Raw genomic sequence first — 18,807 nt, 5'->3', positions numbered from 1 at the left:
GGACCGACCTATTCTATGAATTTTATCCCTGTTAACGAAATAACTCAAAATGCGCCATGATTCGTACTCTTTGGAAATTAACCTCTTCATCTTTGTAAATGCTGATATGAGCTACTCGTGTTTGGATGAATATTGAGAAGGGGAGAATTAAGGGTTTTACATAATAATGTTTTTTACACAATGAGTATTGAACATGGTTATATTTGAAACACAGGTTGGTTTGTGGGACTCGTTAAAATTTATGGTCCAACCACATGTTAACAAAAAACAACATTAACACGTTTTTACTGAGTTGCCAAGTTCTTATTCTAATGTGTTTTAAAAATAATAAAATAATTATTTTAATACATTTCCAAAATAAATCGCTGTCATATACACCCTCCAATCTCTAATATTTTTCTAGAATGAAAATCACAGATTCAGAAGCGATCGGCAGCACTATCATCATTCTCTTCACAACTCTCTGCTTATTCTCTCTGACAGTGATCTGGTTTACAAAAAGAAAGATGAATTGAAAAACGCGATCTGAGGTCAAGAGAAGGTGGGGATGCGGTGGAGGAGAAGCCACATATACAGAGAAAAAAGTGAGCGAAAGATGAGACATTGAATCTGCAGTAAAAAGCAAAATGAGAAACTGAAAGCTTGAAATTACTGTTTGAATCCAGGTAAAGGCCACACTCCGAGCTCTTTTAGATTTTTGTTAATTAACTACTGTCGGTGCCCGCGCACCCATAGCATGAATCAATGGTCTATATATAGGTGAAAAATGTAGGAAAATGAATCTAAAAATCATGGTTTGAATCGTCAACGCAAATGAATTTCCCTTCAAGTGCAAGAGAAATCTTGAGTGGTTTAAGAAAGGCTGCCAACAGGGGAAGGGGATCAAAATGCATATTGAAAAGGAAAATGCAAAATAGCTGGGTGAAGTCGTAACGTTGTAGTAGAAGTTTAAGCAATCTTAGCACTTAATAAACATGCCGTTTAGTGATGATTGAAATGAAAGCATATATATATATATAAAGCTCAAAAGGAAGCAAAATCTGAAGATTTCCTTATGGAAGTAATCGTTTTTCCTGAATCATCAGCTACTGGTAAAAATCCAGGCACAGACAACAGTGGAATTAAAGCAAAGTGAAGCTGGCAAATTGGCAATAGAGTTGTACCGTTTTGCCTGCAAAGAATTCCCAAAGGAGATGGAACAGTAAAATCATCGCAAGATAGAGATGAAAATTGACAATTGAGCAGTACCATCTTGCCTGCACAAATTACAAAATTTTCTAAAACAAAATTTTGTGGATTATCTAAGATTTTCTAAAACAAAAAAGAACGAGCCAAAAAAAATGATCAAATGGTCAAAATAATACCGCCTGTCTTTTCTATGATGCCAATCAATCTCATTCCATTTGACAGAATTTTTCTCCATAACAGCGGTTGACAATCATGAGTGGTTAATACTGCCAAAATGCAGATTAATTTTAAGGTTCACTCTGGACCATGAGTGGTTGCCTAGCCATTAATACTGCTGAACGCTATGGTGTCTGTTATAGAATGATCATGATTGGTTTTTTTAAAAAAAATTTATTTAAAAATATAAAAAAATAATATTTTTTATTTTTAAAAAATTATTTTTATATCAATGTATTAAAATTAAAATGATCTAAAAACATCAAAAAATATTAATTTAAAATTAAAAAATTTAAAATTTTTGAGAACACGAGTTGGACCGTGTTCCCAAATGGTCCCTATATGATTGCTTCGAGTTATGAATCAAGAAAAAAAATATTTAAATGTTATTAATAATTTTTTAATATAAAAAAATTAAATTATGTGAGGGTTTACACGATGAACTCAATTGATTTTATTAGTTCAAAAACAACTCATACAATCTGTAAAAACAAATTTTAACTAAATAAAATTTCAAGATAATATCTTTTTTTAATATTAAAATAACAACATATTAGATTGACCTTGGACAACTCGAGTTATGAGACTATGATAACCCTATAGAAAACAAATCAAAATAAATTATTAAGCCCAATTCTCAATCGACCTAATATTAAAAGGATGAAATTGAAAAAAAAAACTCAAATAAAAAATGACCTAAAAAACCTGGGTTAACATGTCAAACTTCCAACCCGGGTCATAAGACCGAGATAATCTCATAAAAAGTAAATCAAAACAAATTATAAATTTTAATTCCTAACTAACCTAATATTAAATGATAAGATTAAAAAAAGAACATAAAAAACAACCTGAGTCACTCCAACAAACTCGTGACCTGAGTCATTAGACTGAGATAACCTTATAAAAAAATTTAAAAAAATAACTTGACTTAACCTGGGTTAACCTGTCAAATCCATGACTTTGGTCTTGAGACCGAGATGACCCAATAAAGAGAAAGTCAAAACAAATTATAAACTTGATTCTCAATCATCTTTGTTGGACCTAATGTTGATGAAATTTGTAAAAAAAATAATTAAAAAAAATGACAAAAAAATAAACCAAATTAACCCGAGTTAACCGTCAAGCATATATTACCGAGCCATGAGACCAGAATAACTTAATGTAAAACAAAAAAAAAACAAATCATAAAGCTTAATTCACAATTAAACACAATATTAATTGATGAAATTGGAAAAAATCATTTAAAAATAGAGAGAAAAAATGAGTCAATTAGGTTAACCCGCGATTTGAATATGAGACAAAGACAACCTAATAAAATACAAGTCCAATATTGAAGGACTCGTGACCCAAGTAATAAAACTAATATAGCCTCTTAGAAAGAAAATAAAACAAACAACATGATTTAACCAGGGTTAGAATACCAAAACTCGTGACCTTGATCTTAAGACCAAGATATTATCATAAAAAACAAATCAAAATAAATTATGAAGCTCAATTCCTAATCGATCCAATATTAAATGATAAAAATAAAAAAAATCAATTAAATAAAAGATACAAAATATAACCCGAGTTAAGTTGGGTTAATCCATTAAGCATTATTCTTGTGTCAAGAGATTATGATAATATAATGAAAAATAAACAAGACAAATCATGAAGTTTAATTCTTAATCAAATCAATATTAAAAAATGAATCTGAAAAAAAAAACTAATCAAGAAAAAGAATTTGAGTCAACTAAATTAATCTGTCAAACTAAGTTAATCCGTCAAATTTGAAATCCGTGTCATGAGAGTGTGATAACTAAATATAAGCAAATCTAATATTAAAAAATTAAATATTAATTAAAAAAACAAAACAAAATACCATTCTAATAAATAAAATATTTTGTGAGGAGGAATACCATAAAATCCCAGCCTCTTTTAGTTCAGAGTTAATTTGAGTGTTTACTTCAATTAATGATGCATGTGAATCCGTATACATGTACGAAGTGCATGGCTAAGTCAGTAACAAATGTTTTGTAAGAGGATTGATGTAAGCTCACATTAGTTAAGGGATTTTTTTTCCTAAAGAGATTTGATTTAGAACTGTTCTATGATTTTATCTATGTCGAAGAACAATTTAAAATAGAACATGATATATCCGAGTCAATGATACGCGAAACCATTTCATCCTTGTAAATGCTATGAATTGCTTGTGTTTGGATAAATGGGAACGGAGGGTTTTGCATGATATGAATTTTATTTTTTTAAAATGAATTGTTTTCAAAAAAATTTCATGTAAAGGAAATGAAAAATATTTCCAGTATTTGTTTTAAAGTTTTCAAACTTGAAATCAACAACTCTACATGGAAAAGTTGAAGGAGTTGGTAGTTTCTTAAATAATAAAAAGAAATACAATCAAATACAAATCATAATATATATCCGTAATCTTATAATTTTATAATGCTTCGTTCCATTAACTATTTAAAAAAACATATCTTGATCTATAGGAATTCAATTGAAAAAAATATTAAAAGGCATAAGTGATTTTCTGTATCTTTTAGAAACATCTTCCTATTCATTGCAGCATTATAATTATATTTTGACCCTCGAAAGAAAAATTGATTACACGTGTGTGCAATTGGGGTACAATTATCTTGCAAATTTGATTTGGAATAAATTCTTCTGAACATTTTTTATTATTATAGTTACAAGGAAAAAAAAAAAAACTTTTTAGTCTTTTGTAGAGGATCTTTTAGTCTTTTCAAAAAAAATACACAGTGAAGTTATAATCATATCCCTTGGGAGAGAAAAAATGGACTTGCATAAGGGACTTCTCCATCTTTTTCTTTTTATAAAATAATGAAACAGTAAAATTAACATTGGAATCCGAAAAAAAACTAGGTTAATTTCAAGAGTATCTTAACCTTTTCATGTCTAATTATATTGTTATTTTATAATTTGATTAGGGGTTGTTTGGTAATTTTAAAATATTAAATATTATTATAAAAAAATTGTTTACATGTGTAATGCACATGTCAGCGCATGATGAACCCCATGCCATTCAGATGGGGCATGAAAACCCATCTAGCTACCAAAATCCTACTTCTACAGTGGCATTGCGAGTAGAAAGTCATCCTCTTTCCAGTAATGTGGTGCATCCTCACGAAGAAGATCAATTTAGGTTGCGGTGGAGTTTTTTCTTTCTTCTGTCTTTTCTCTCTCAGTGCCTAGGAATTTGCATATGACCTTTCAAAAAATAATTGTGTCTCCCAGTTTGTAATTTTATCAATATTGGCCCTTATTCTTTTAATTACTATTTATTTGGTTTTTAATTCTTTTTTAAGTTTAACTTTTTTTCCAACTTCATCCGTGAGCATTTTATTTAATTTGATTTTTTTATCCAGTTTTGTCCCTTTACTTTTGATTGCTATATTTTTGTGTTTTATACATTTCTTAATTTTATTTGTAATTTCATCCCTTCTAATTTTATTGCATTTTTTTTTAATATATTTTTTGTTCTTATTTTTTTATTTTTATTTTTTAAAATTTTATCTTTTAATATTTAATTTAATTCATTCAATTTTATCGCATAGCGTTGCAGCTCAGAGGTTCAAACCAGGCGAGCCAGAAAATGTGAATGAAGCAGTGCATTTTGGTGTTGTCGATGGCTTTCGTGGTGGGGCCAAGCATGGTTTTTGTTAAGTTTTGCCATCTATGAGACATACTGTCATTTTCGATTTGTAATTTTCCAACTTCATGCTGCAAAAACTCTTATATAACAGTATAATGTTATCATTCTATCATTCTAATTTATTGCCACATAATATAAATTTAATTATGCCATATGAATACTGAAGTGTATGACTGGGGGCATTTGAGAGTATAATAACAGTTATTTTTTAAAATAATTCTTTATCTAAAAATATATTAAAATATTTTTTTTTAAAAAATAATTAATTATCGACAACAATAAATTTGATATTAATGAATTCTAAGTGTATCAATAAGTGTTTCTTAACAATTTAGTTTAAATTTTGTTTATATAATTTCACAAAAAATATGCTAGTTGTTTTTTAAGTTTAATTTTATAAGGAAAAACACTTATTGAAAAATATAATTGAGGACCAAAATTAATATAAAAATTAAATTATAAGGGATGAAATTGAAAAACAAATATTCAAAACAAAATATATATAGCAATCAAAAGTTTGAGGATCAAATTTGATATAATCAACAAATAATAACATTTCTAAATTTTTCATAACTTCCGGAAAGTGTTTTCCGCTCAAAATAAAAGGAAAACATTTTCTTAGAAACCAAGCTAAATTTTCCTTTGACTAGAAAGTGTTTTTTGTTGGTCGGAAAGTGTTTTTCGTTAACCAACTTTTCTAATGGCAAACAAACATAGAAAAGTTTGGAAAGTAGTTTCCCGGAAACTACTTTCCGGAAAACAAACACGGCCAAAATGCTTATTGTTTTTGCATTTTAATTTTTATGTTTTAAAAGTGTTATTGATAAAATTTAAATTTTTTATTTTAAATTAATAATTTTTTAATGTTTTCATATTATTTTAATGTATTAATGTTAAAATAATTTTAAAAAAATAAAAAAATATATTATTTTAATATATTTATGAGTAAAAAATAATTTTTTTTAAAAAATCATAATTATACTTTTAAATATCTCTATAATGCATGACACAAAATAAAAATAAAAAAATTGTTTGAGTGTCCAGAGATGGTTGCATGAAATTAAAAAAAAAAGTTTGAGCAAATAATAAAGTTGTGTTTTTCATTTTTGTATTTCCTGATGAAGTCTCATGCTGCTTTTCTTCAAAAGATGGTGTTATTTTGCTGATATAAAAGGAAATATCACAAAATGAATAAATCATTACCTTTACATCGAGTTTTATGTTTCTGTGGGCTGGTGGCTGAGACACTATTGGGCCTAGTTAAGAGAATTTAGCTTCGTCTTATTATTTCTCACTGGGCTGAGATGCCTAATAACCTCGGCTCATGTCCCCCTTCTTATGCCACCTCATGGGATAATAAGTGAAGAATATCAGCAATTGGCATTAGGCGATTTAAACCAGCTGGGTGTGGAGGAGCAAAGCGTTGCTGCTCAGAGATTTAAACCAGGCGAGCCAGAAAATGTGAATGAAGTAGTGCATTTTGGTGTTGTCGATGGCTTTCATGGTGGGGCTACGCATGGTTTTTCCTAAGCTTTGCCATCTATACTCACATACTGTCATTTTCTATTTGTAATTTTCCGTTTGATTTTATGTTTATGATATTTACATGCTTATCATATAATTAAATTAAACAAACATATAATTTGAATTGACACCAGGTCCTATGGCAATCCAATCAGATCTAAACAATATTTTTGCAGTCATAGGCTGTGGTAGATGATCAGGATCTCATGGATCGGCAAATAAAATTATTGTTAATGATTTAAAAATACCATTGACCTCATCATTCTCTCCACAACTTTGTGCTTATTCTCTCTTCCACTGATCTGGTTTACAAAAAGAAGGAGATGAATTGAAAAAGGCGATCTGAGGTAAAGAGAAGTGGGGATGCGGTAGAGGAGAAGCCACATATACGGAGAAAAAAGAGAGCAAAGGATGAGAGATTGAATCTGCAATAAAAAGCAAAATGAGAAACTGAAAGGTTGAAATTACTGTTTGAATCCAGGTAAAAGCCACACTCCGAGCTCTTTTAGATTTTTGTTAACTAACTAGTGTTGGTGCCCGCGCAGCCATAGCATGAATCAATGGTCTCTATATAGGTGAAAAATGTAGGAAAATGAATCTAAAAATCATGGTTTGAATCGTCAACGCAAATGTGTAGGAGCCTAATTTCCCTTCGAGTGCAAAATAGCATACGATAATGAATACCAAAAGGAATAAAAGGCATATATATAGCCTTTGTAAGGAAGGTCCACATGCTCAGCCAAAAAGGACCTTAAAATGGGAGGGAATTTTTAGCTCCTGAAAAACATAAATACCTCAAGGATTATTATTGTCACCAAAACAAGAGACTGTATAAAAGACATTGCTATTTGTATAATTCAACTTATGGACTGAAAATGCTCTTTCATGCTAATTTACACAGTTGATTTTGAAAGATCAAAAGACAAAACTAAAATGACAAGTTTTTGGCTAATTACTGTGGGGGTAGAGACAAGTGTCCATGGCAGTGTGTGAGCATCTGGTAGACTACGGAAAGTACTCACCTATGGATGATAACTGTACCTGAGAGTTTCCACAAGAAGCGTGCATGTACGCAATATAAAGATGGCTATGGGATGAATGATACCATGGCTTAAGACACCACTGGTCTGGCACCAAACTAGTAAAGCAGGGAGAGAGAGGAAGTGAGTACTTGATCGTCAAGCGGAAAGCAAGAAAGAGTTGAAGAAAATTTCACAGCGAATTTTTTTTCTTCCAAAACTAAAAGGTATCTGGTAGTGCATGTTTTAAGAGATCCAAAACATTGTTCTGACATTAAAAGATGAATAAGTTAGTAATGCAAAGAAAAACATTTAAGGTTTTTATCAATTAAGATTTCATATTTTAGTGATTTTGTGGCTCGTGCAGTAATAATATATTTCAATTGATACTTTTGCTTCAAATATGATTTAGAATATGAAAATTGTAAATTACACATCTCCCATAATTCCCTTTAGCTGAAAAAAATCTTAACCTACTCTATGAAAAATGATCCTCTTAGTGGCCATTAACAGACAACATCGTTAACAGTCTGATATTTTGCAACCAAATCCAAGCATGATTCTGCACCAGTAATATTCTGGACTAATTTTATGTCATAAGAAAAATTTAAAACATGGTATGCAAAGCAAGAAATTTTAGTTAAACTCACCTCAATTGACAATCCTAACAAGTGGAACTCTGGTAAAGAATGCGGCCAAGGTAAAGAAAAGCACCATTATCGTATTCATAAGGTAACAGCGGGCTTAATAAACATTATCGTATTATGTGTAGGCTGCCAACAGGGGAAGGGGATCAAAATGCATATTGAAAAGGAAAGTGGAAGCGTAACGTTGTAGTAGAAGTTTGAGCAATCTTAGCACTTAATAAACATGCTGTTTAGTGATGATTGAAACACACACACACATCGTTTTTCCTGAATCATCAGCTACTGGTAAAAATCCAAGCACAAACAACAGTGAAATTAAAGCAAAGTGAAGCTGGAAAACTGGCAATAGAGTTGTACCGTTTTGCCTTCAAAGAATTCCCAAAAGAGATGGAACACTAAAATCACCGCAAGATAGAGCTGAAATTTGAGAATTGAGCAGTACCATCTTGCCTGCACAAATTACAAAAGGAGGCAGAACAACATAAATGTCTCATGTTAAAATTACAATCAAGCAAAAAAAAAAAAGGAAAACGATGAAAAAGACCATGCGGGAAAAAAAAGAAAAAGTTTCACCTCAAGCGCCTCGCTGTCAACTAAATTCGATGTATATTGCCTCTGCATCAATATTCTTCCCTGACGAGTTTCATCACAAACTCTCCTACCACCACAAAAAATGACCCTGCTTTGAATTATTAATGTCCCTGCTTCCTTGCACCAAAGGAAACAAACTGATGCAGAAATGAGATAATAGGTCTCGATACGAGAACATGAGAATCAATAGAACTTTTAAGGATAATACAAGCCCATGAAAGAAAAAGATCACTTGCGCACCGGCAAATAACAAGTAATTACCCACGAACAAAGCATACACCTGTGTACTCCATGCCTGCAAAAAAAAAAAAAAAAAACTGTGTCAGAGCCACTCCCATGGAGGTAAATTTGTTCTAAGCATTGCTACAAATTGGGTTTGGAGTGATAAAAAAACAATGAGAAAGGCTTGCCTAACCTTGACAACATTTGGAAGGCCAACAAAATCATAGTCTTAAAAAGCAGTAGATAAAAATAACTTTCTTCTCTCAAGCAAATATCTAATTGAAATTGCAGTATGCGCAAGGAAAAACTACAGAAAAGAAAATATTGAAGCTTGAAGCAACTCCCCGCTAGCATCTTGCTTTTAAATATCTCAATATAATCATAGTCTTAGCTTTAACAGAAATTGGATAATTGATCCAATACAAACATTAGAGACATCAATTTGAAACACCAGTGCTCAAATCAACAGCACATTACAATTCAATCACAGTCATAAATTTCAATGTCAACTGAAAATATTAGCTAAAATCCCAGCTGAAAAGAGTAAAACTCAAACCTGTCCAGACTGGAAACCCCAAACTCTTAACAGTCTCATCTTTACTCTCTGTATAAAGCTTATCAGCCCCAGATTACAATGCATCACGGCTCACATCAAAACCCCCTAAATCAATCACCAAATCCAAAACCCACAAAAACCCATTACACAAAACACTAAAGAATCACATTGAGTCAACCAATCACCTAAGCTCCCAAGAAAGCAAATATTGCACTGACAATTATCACCAAAATCTCAATTCCCTTGTACCCAGTTAGTACACGCTTTCTCCGCACTTTCCCTTTTTACCCCTGTAGTATAATCTTTATGCCCAAAGTGCTCCCAACTAATACAATAATTACTATTACTACCCCCTCCAAGAGAACGACGACGAATCATTCCCGATAAACCCTCTCTTCGCTCCTCCCCCACCTCCCTCGTTCACAGACGCATGCGGCGGCGGTGCTGGAAGTTCACGGTGGAGAGACGGACATGGGAATCCATTGCACTTTCCAGCTCTCCAGTGGTGACAGACCTCCTGATTCTGCTGGTGGTGATGCTGATTTAAAGTGACGTTGACTGATTGGCCACCTCCTAATCGGTGAGAAACTCGCTTGTTGGTGATGGTGCCGTTGCCTCCGTTGTAGTCTTTCTCCGTTGCAGCACCCTTCTCTCATTTTTCTTCTGCCTGCTCGGTGCATCGTCTCCTCTGTCATCTATCGGCTTGGTTTAGAAAAAGAAATTAAGGGGAGAACTGAACATGGAGTAAAACAAAAACGAACAAAAGAAGTCGTGCCCTCTTGCGAAAAGAAGAAATTAGAAATGGAGCTTGAATCACCGTTTGAGACAGAGTAAAATGCCTCACAATCACACTGTTTGACACGAACAAATTGAAAATTTATTTACTTTGATAATAACACAAGTTGACAACACCGAAATATAGAAACAGCGGTAAGATGTAGAGAACGTTACAAGAACAAGCAAAACAACAGCATAGCTATGTAGTCATGCCGAGTCAGAAGCAGACTACTCTTATTAGCCCTAATTAATGCACGGAAACGGGGCTATATTATGGGTGCATATCCGAAAACAGCACCAAATATCTTGATTTCTTTCTCAGCCCGAATCTCGTAAGCATGCATTTTGGCGCCAGCGTCGTTTTTCTCCTTTAAAAACTGGACCTTGTCACCAACTTTAAGGCTCTTGCTATGAACATAAGCGAGCCAACCCTTTGAAAAAACTGGTTTTGGATGTCCATTCCTGCGAATTGAGCATCTGAAGGTCCAAACACGGCCACTTCCATCTACAGCTTGAAAATCTACAGCATGACCACCAGCATTAAAAGATGGAAGAGAGCTGAGAAACCCGGTCGGCACTGAGAGTCTCTTCTTAATATCAGTCTTCCTAAGCACCTTTGAGAATCTCGCCATTAATTTAATTATCAAGACCAATTGAACAAAATTAAGAAACACTTGGAGAGGACTCAGATTTTGTGTGCTGTGTGGCTCGTGTATACCTCTTATTTATAATGGCGCGCTTAGATGCAAGGTGTTTCGTGTATAGTAAAGCGCTAACGAGCATTAGTAGAATATTCCTGTTGTTTTCTTAAAGAAAAGTAGTAAAGTTATAGTAAAGTTTTTATAAGAAAACTTTAGTTTTCTTGGTTTTCTTATGTAAAGTTTTTATAAGAAAATTTCTTATGTAAAGTTCTTATAAGAAAACTAAAGTTTTCTTATAGTAAAGCGCTAACGAGCATTAGTAGAATATTGTACATGATTGGGACAGTTATTTTTGTAACCAAGTCCTTTCAAGGACAAGCACACTGGACTTGTATTAGAATTCGATGCTTCCGAACACGCAAAAGGAAGCATCCAACTCTAGAGATCATTTAGGAAAAATAAAAGTGTACGTGTTATCTACAAATCGCATACAAATAATTAATTAACCAGTCATTAAGCTTCGGTTATGCTGTTCGTTCAATTTAAATAATTGCTGACATATATATTTGCTGATATTATCGAAGTGTATTGTTTTGATAGTACTGTATTGCAATATTTTATTTTTGATATATTGCAAGATCCATTAAATATAAACATCGTTTCTTTATCTTATTTCTATGTAGAATCTATTTAGTGAGAAAATGTGACACTGAAATTTGGTGATTGTGTATGGATTCATGCATGAAAACTCTCATGTAAATCAAAATATTTTTTTAAAAAATGATACTCTATACACACACAAATAGATATAATTAATATGATTAATTTGGCTGAACTGTTTATTCAACTAATTCATTGTTTATTAACTTATACGGTATTTTTTAAGATATAAACCCTTTTTGCTGATATAAAAAAATTTCCAAATTAAAGCTCATGTACAAGCCAGAACTACTCACTCAATTTTTTATGCATGTTGCATAAGATTTGCGTGCATAATTTATTAATTTTAAAAAATATATTTTTAAAATATAAAAATAAACAAATTTTTAGTCAGTGTGACACGGTGTTTACATCTATTTTGAAAATTCAAGTGCTTGGCTGGGTTTTAAAATTTAATTAATTTTAAAAATTAATTTTTTTTTGTTTTTAAATTGTTTTGATATGTATGTTATGATAAAAATGAATTTGAAAGAATAAAAATGCTTGAGATACGACACTTGATAGCGATTGGAAACTTGAACCCTATCTCACGGCGCATAATACCACCACATGAGCAAATAAATAATAAAGTTGTGTTTCTTCATTTTTTCCCCTATGAAGTCTCGTTTTTTATTTGAAACGTAAAATCAAACTGGTGCTTTGAATTAAATGCTTGAGATACGATACTTGATCATCTCGTTTTTTATTTGTGAGATGGGGTTGCAATGGAGGTATATAGCATTATGAGGCTGAGCGATTGGGAACTTGAACCCTGGCTCACTACCATTATCCCACCACATGAGCAAATAATAATGTTTTGTGTTATTGTGCTGATATTTTCTTCAGTTTTTCCCTATGAAGTCTCATGCTGCTTTTCTTCAAAAGATGGTGTTATTTTGCTGATATAAAAGGAAATATCACAAAATGAATAAATTATTAACTTTCCATCGAGTTTTATGTTTCTGTGGGCTGGTGGCTGAGACACTATTGGGCTCAGTTAAAAGATTTTAGCTGGGCTGAGATGCCTATTAACCTCGGCTCATGGGCCCCTTCTTATGGCACCTCATGGATAATAAGTGAGAACAATATCAGCCATTGGCATTAGGCGACTGGGTGTGGAGGAGCATAGCGTTGCTGCTCAGAGATTTAAACCAGACGAGCCAGAAAATGTGAAAAGAAGCAGTGCATTTTGGTGGTGTCGATGGCTTTCGTGGTGGGGCTAAGCATGGTTTTTGGCTTAGCTTTGCCATCTATACTGTCATTTTCTATTTGTAATTTTCCAACTTCATCTATATAACATATAATGTTATCATTGTAATTTACTGCGACATAATATGGATTTAATTATGTCATAAATTTTATATTTATAACAAAGTGTATAGCTAGGTTATTTAAAAGTGTAATAATTATTATTTTTTAAAATAATTTTTTATATAAAAATACATTAAAATAATTGTTTATATTTAATAGTATTTGAAATGCATTTTATGTTAAGCAAATCCTTTTCTAAATTCGTCTTCCAAAACTTTTTGGTACAGGTTGTATTTGACATGATTAGATTTTTTTCCCCATTAACCAAGCCATAAGTATCATACTTCATTTTAGAAACACTTGTTAGCTAAATTGGCTAAATCACGGTAACTATAGACTAAATCTTTTATTTATTTGTTATTATAACATCTTAACTATATAAAAATAGATGAAACTAGAAACCCAACTTTTTAAATAACAATAAAAAATAGAACAAAACATGATATATAGATATACTAATTATCTAACTCGCGCTTCGCTGGAGGTTATAATTCCCCCTAAAAAAAAATACAAGATATGCATGCTACTTTGATGTGTTTTTTTACATAAAAATCTCAAAGTGTAAATCAAGAGATCCATGTAAGTATCTAATTAAATAAATCGATAATCATCTACATAAATAAATGAAAATAAAATCATTAATAATAATCAAAGAGAAATCAAAACAATTGAGAGATAAATGTAGATCAAGATATTCAATCACACAAAATAAGATATTCACTTGAATGTATTCACTGAACTTATTTATTTAAATCAATAAAAGATAAATCCACACCGTAAAAAACTCGTGACCTAAAAGATAAACATAAATGAAACCGACTGAATACACTCACACTCTAAAAAATATAACACAAGACCGAACACATCAGAAATATTATTTAAAAAATAATATTTTTTATTTTAAAAAATAAATTTCATTTATATAAAACAAAAAAATATAGATGAATTACAATAATATCTTGACAAATCAAACACAAACAAAATAATTTTTTTTAAAAAAAATATATATTCTAAAAAGACATGAAAAACTCGTGGTGTAGGCCATGAGACCAGAATATACCTATAGAAAATAAATTAAAGAAAATAAAAAAACTAGTATTTAAAAAAAAACTAATGCAGAATGATATTATCATATAAAACTAAATTCTTAATAAATCAAATGTTGAAAGATGAAACTAGAAAAAAAAACTCAATCACACAAAAGGATCTAACAAAATAAAGGTGAAAATAAAAGAAAATTAATCAAAGAGTAAACGAATAATTTCAATTGGAGGGTTACATTGAATTGAAAAATAGCTTTAACAAAAGAAAAAATAAATAAAAAGAATGAGAGTCAAATTGAAAAAAAAAATAACAAAAACTTTGATTAAATGATAAAATTGAAAGAAAAAAAATCAAAAGAATAAGGAATGAAATAAAAAACAAAACGTATAAGAAATTGTAATTGAAAAACTAATTTAAGAAGAAAAAAAACTTATATAAGAGGAATAAGAACGAAATAAGAAATTAAAAAAATAAGGATTGAAATTGAAAAAAAAAGGAAAATCATGCATTTTACCTGGTAGGAGATAGAAAAAAAAGGGGGGGAAAAGAAACAATCGCCAATCTGACCACTATACGTCGTCACATGTCACACCACGTAGAAGAGGATACGGTGACACATTCAAGGAGATGATAAAAGGTCAAGTTTGGCCACTAGGTGACATCACACGTATCGCTTAAATAAAACAGATGTCACTCACTCATCAGTATATGCCCAGCATGCGTTAACAACTTTTATAATTAAAAAAATTAAAAGATAAATGTGAAAATACCAAAACACTCCAATGACCCTAGTAATTATATATAAAAAAATTTCATGTGAAAGTACAAAAAATACGTCTAAATGCAAACCTATTTTTTTTATATCATATCTAAGGACACAAACATACTTTTACTGTGCATGAATAATGGAAAACCAAACAAACCCTTGTCCATATAATTTTTTGATCCCAAGGGTAAAGAAATATTTTTACACTTTGAAAGTTTATGGAAAGTTAAAAAAGTTCTTGGTCAACAATTCTAAGTTTTGTTGACTTCAGGGGTACAATAGTATTTTTAATATGCAAAAAAAATAAAAAAGACCTAGCCACCCCCGAACAATCTTTTAATGATCAATAGGTTAGTGGAAAATACCAAAGCACTCCTAACCTTAAGGCTTCTTTTTTTCCACTTAAGGGTAAATAGATAGTTTCACTTTAGCAATTCATAGTAAACTGTGTTTATGGCTAGAGTGAAGAAGTCACGCTCTATAATGTTGTAACAGGAGTTAGAGCAAGTTTTTAAAAATAGAAAAAACAAATGTTCAAATATTTGTGACATGTCTTCTTAAAAAAGAAATAAATATCAACAATGAATTGAATGATATTTTAATTTAATACTTAGATGGAAAAACATTTGATTCACTTTGGTTCATTTGGGTTGACCTCCAAAATTCACGGGAATAATCCTAAAAAAAACAAATTAAAAAGTTCAATTCCAAATTAACTTAATGTTAAAGGATGAAATCGGTAAAAATAGCATTTGATTAAAAAAAACAAAGTGAGCTCAAGTTAACCAAGAAAATACCTGACACAAGTCATGCATGTCATTGGATTTAATAAATATTTCTATCTCGGAAATTATTTTTTCATTCAATTACATAATAATAAAGCGCATGCTATTTTCTTTGTATGAAACAACATATTTTTTAAAAGTAAAAAAATATAATAAGCACGTGGGGCCGGGATAATAAAGGTAGATCATTAACAACAAAGGATGAAATTGTATTCTTTTAGATTTAAGTTAAATAAATAAAATAGATCATTGATAACAAATGATGAAATTGTATTTTTTAAAAAAAAATTGAGGGACAAAAAAAGCATTAAAAAAAGAAAAACAAATTATACCCCAGATGCGGTGGATTAACATATTAAACCTATTACCCAGATAATAGATTTAATTGGGTACAATGATTTGTTTTGTCAATTTTTTTAAAACCACACATAAAATAACAAAAAAAAGGAGATTATCTTTGTGGGCCTTAGTATTAAAACAAAACAACCCAAATGTGTGGGCATTCTAGCCTAGCCTATGGGTTTGGGTCTTTTTTTTGTTTTTCTTTTTTAAAGACAACATACGGCATGTCGTTTGCTTTATGTAAATTTCAATGATTAGGGGTCGCTAAAAATTCAGAGATTTGATTTTTCAATTATAAACACATTTTCAAATTATTTTGATCCAAAACACCCAGAAAATACATTATACACCTTGATAAACATATCATGACCACAAAAAACAACTAAAATAACAATAATCAATCCTAAGCCAAAAATTATTCTTACGGTTAGGTCTACCTCCTCTAGCATGGAGAAGGTGAAATGAAACTCAATAATACAAAAATTAATCATTTTTATGGTTTGTGTTGTTGATAATAATGAAATTCTCTTCCCACGCAGGAATTTAAAGAGTCTCTCTCTCCTCTAATAAAAAAAGAGTAAAAAACAAGAGAAACAAAGTTTGATACTAAAATTGAATTTCAGAAAATTAAAGGGATTGATTAACTAAAACTTTTCAATCAAAATTCTAAGATGTCATCTATTATACCCTTCCTTTGCACTTTAGTTCTATGTCTTTTAATCCAACCCTTCCTTCTAAGAAAATATGGAATTAGGTCCTAATTTATATTCAAAATGACTTAATTGTGCAAAGAAAAAGTTTAAAGATCAAATTAAAAATTTAGAAAAAATCATTCTTTCAATTCACAGTGATTTATGAACAACAAAAATGCTAGGTGAAAGTCCCAAAAAACTTAATTTTTATTAATAAGATATCTTGATGATGGAGAAAGAATTTAACTACTTTGTACTGGTCAAATCTTTGTATGGGTAAAATTAGTTTAATGTTTATGAACATTATGAGTTTATGGAAATCAAATGGTGTGTGTATATATATATATATATAACAAACTAAATAAATAAGAATATTCATAAAAACTGAGACATTTTGTTCTATTCTTCCTAAAAAAGAGGAAAAAAATGTCAAGATATTTTTAATAAGACGCAACATTTTTCTAACTCTTGCATCTACTATTTTGTTTGAACATGTCTTGATAAGTTTATCAAGTAAAATTGCAATTAAAAACTTGGTTGGATTGATTTTTAACTTGAATTATTTTTGTCAATAATCTAGGCATTCATGAGTGACTTAGCGGCTAAACATGTTATTTAGTTGATTCAATCTTTGATTCAATCTAACCAGATCGAGTTAAAAACAAGGAATTAAAAAAAAAATAAAAAAAGTTATTTTAATAAAAAAATGATAATTAATCTTTACTTATTTATTCATTTAACAATTCAATAAGATAAGTTATTTACCGACTCAAAACTTTAATCATTTACGGAATCAAAACTTTAATCATATATAAAAACTATAGTTTTTACGTGGTTATATTTGCAACTTCAATACCTTTTACTAGAAAACATAATTGCAACTTCAAAACTAAACAGTCACTAAAATTGAACACTTATCCTCTTTCTTCGTTAAATCAAACTCCCAAAAATTGAAGAACCTTGTAAATTTCAAACTAATGGCATACTATCATTCGTGAAAATTCACTTCCTTCACTGCTCTAGGAAACACTCCATCACCCACACACTCTCTATTTATATTTTAAAAATACCTTAATAGTTATTTTTTAAAATATTTTTTATAAATATATTAAAATAATATATATTTTTTATGTTTTTAAAATTATATTTGAGATGATCACATTAAAATAATTTTAAAATATTAAAAAATATTAATTTAAAATATTTTTTTTTAATTTTTTTAAAATATTTTTAAAACAAAATAAATAGTATCTTGTAACCCAACTTAACCCTGATTCCAAACCGTTTTCACCCAAGGACCATACCGCCACATTTCTACATATTGTCTGGTAAACTATATCCTGACCCCTACAGATTCAATAATTTTCATCTCCAGCCTTTATAATTTAATTTTTCATTAATATTCATCTTATAGTTTCCAAAAAACTCACCTCATCCATTAGAAAATTAGGAGGAGAAATTATTATACACTACTGATATATAATTCTTCCAGCCAATATAAATGGGATCTCTTCCATCCAATAAATAAAAATAATATTTTGACAAATCTTATTATTTCATGAACGAAGAAAATTAACATATTATTCTTTTCACCGTTCATTTCTAATAACCAAAACCTTTATATATTTGAAAAACCTTGTAAAATTAAAATAAATAAAAAAATAATTTAACACTTTGACTTTTAGTTATTTTATATCAGTTATCTTGACTCTTAATTATTTCATGTTATATCTTTTTAAAAATACAAAAAATCAATAATTGAATCTATTTAATTTAATGATGGGATTTTCTTAACTAGTCCCGTTTGTTTAACGGAAATTGATTTTTTGGAAATTATTTTCAAAACTTTCCTGTGTTTGTCTATCATTAGAAAAGTTGATAAAAAAAATACTTTCCAGTTAAAGAAAAATTTGATTTGGTTTCCAGAAAAGTGTTTTCCTTTTATTTTGACGGAAAACACTTTTCAGAAGTTGTGAAAAATTTAAAAATATCATGTTATTTGCTGATTATATCAAATTTGATCATCAAATTTTTAATTGCTATATATTTTGTTTTGATTTTTTTTCAATTTCATCCATTTGAATTTAATTTAATTTGATTTTTATATCAACTTTGGT

General features: G+C 30.0%; 1 protein-coding gene across 23 annotated transcripts; it reads right to left on the bottom strand.

The window, feature by feature from the left end:
* Positions 1–1,030: 1,030 nt before the first annotated feature.
* LOC112324295 (uncharacterized) lies at positions 1,031–11,119 on the bottom strand. 23 transcript variants are annotated; one of them, XR_008057372.1, is made up of 7 exons: positions 9,634–11,112; positions 9,096–9,150; positions 8,838–8,965; positions 8,622–8,714; positions 8,268–8,390; positions 7,640–7,736; positions 6,788–7,375 (listed from the first exon to the last, which is right to left on the bottom strand). XR_008057372.1 is itself a non-coding variant. In XM_024586211.2 (5 exons), exons 2-5 carry the CDS (start codon positions 9,146–9,148, stop codon positions 6,829–6,831), a joined length of 405 nt encoding a protein of 134 aa, XP_024441979.1. In that variant the 5' UTR covers positions 9,149–9,150; positions 9,634–11,119; the 3' UTR covers positions 6,788–6,828. The 23 variants fall into 23 exon arrangements, 8 of the variants coding, with proteins under 8 accessions (XP_052303274.1, XP_024441979.1, XP_024441976.1 ...); XR_008057370.1 differs by having other exon boundaries at positions 7,147–7,375; positions 7,621–7,736; positions 9,634–11,113; XR_002978057.2 differs by lacking the exon at positions 8,268–8,390 and having other exon boundaries at positions 6,788–7,023; positions 7,621–7,736; positions 8,838–8,992; positions 9,634–11,110.
* Positions 11,120–18,807: the final 7,688 nt, after the last annotated feature.

Source organism: Populus trichocarpa, chromosome 15, assembly GCF_000002775.5.
Source record: "Populus trichocarpa isolate Nisqually-1 chromosome 15, P.trichocarpa_v4.1, whole genome shotgun sequence".
Lineage (NCBI taxonomy): Eukaryota > Viridiplantae > Streptophyta > Magnoliopsida > Malpighiales > Salicaceae > Populus > Populus trichocarpa.
Note: the sequence above shows the minus strand (reverse complement) of the source record. Positions and strands in the feature narration are given on the sequence as shown.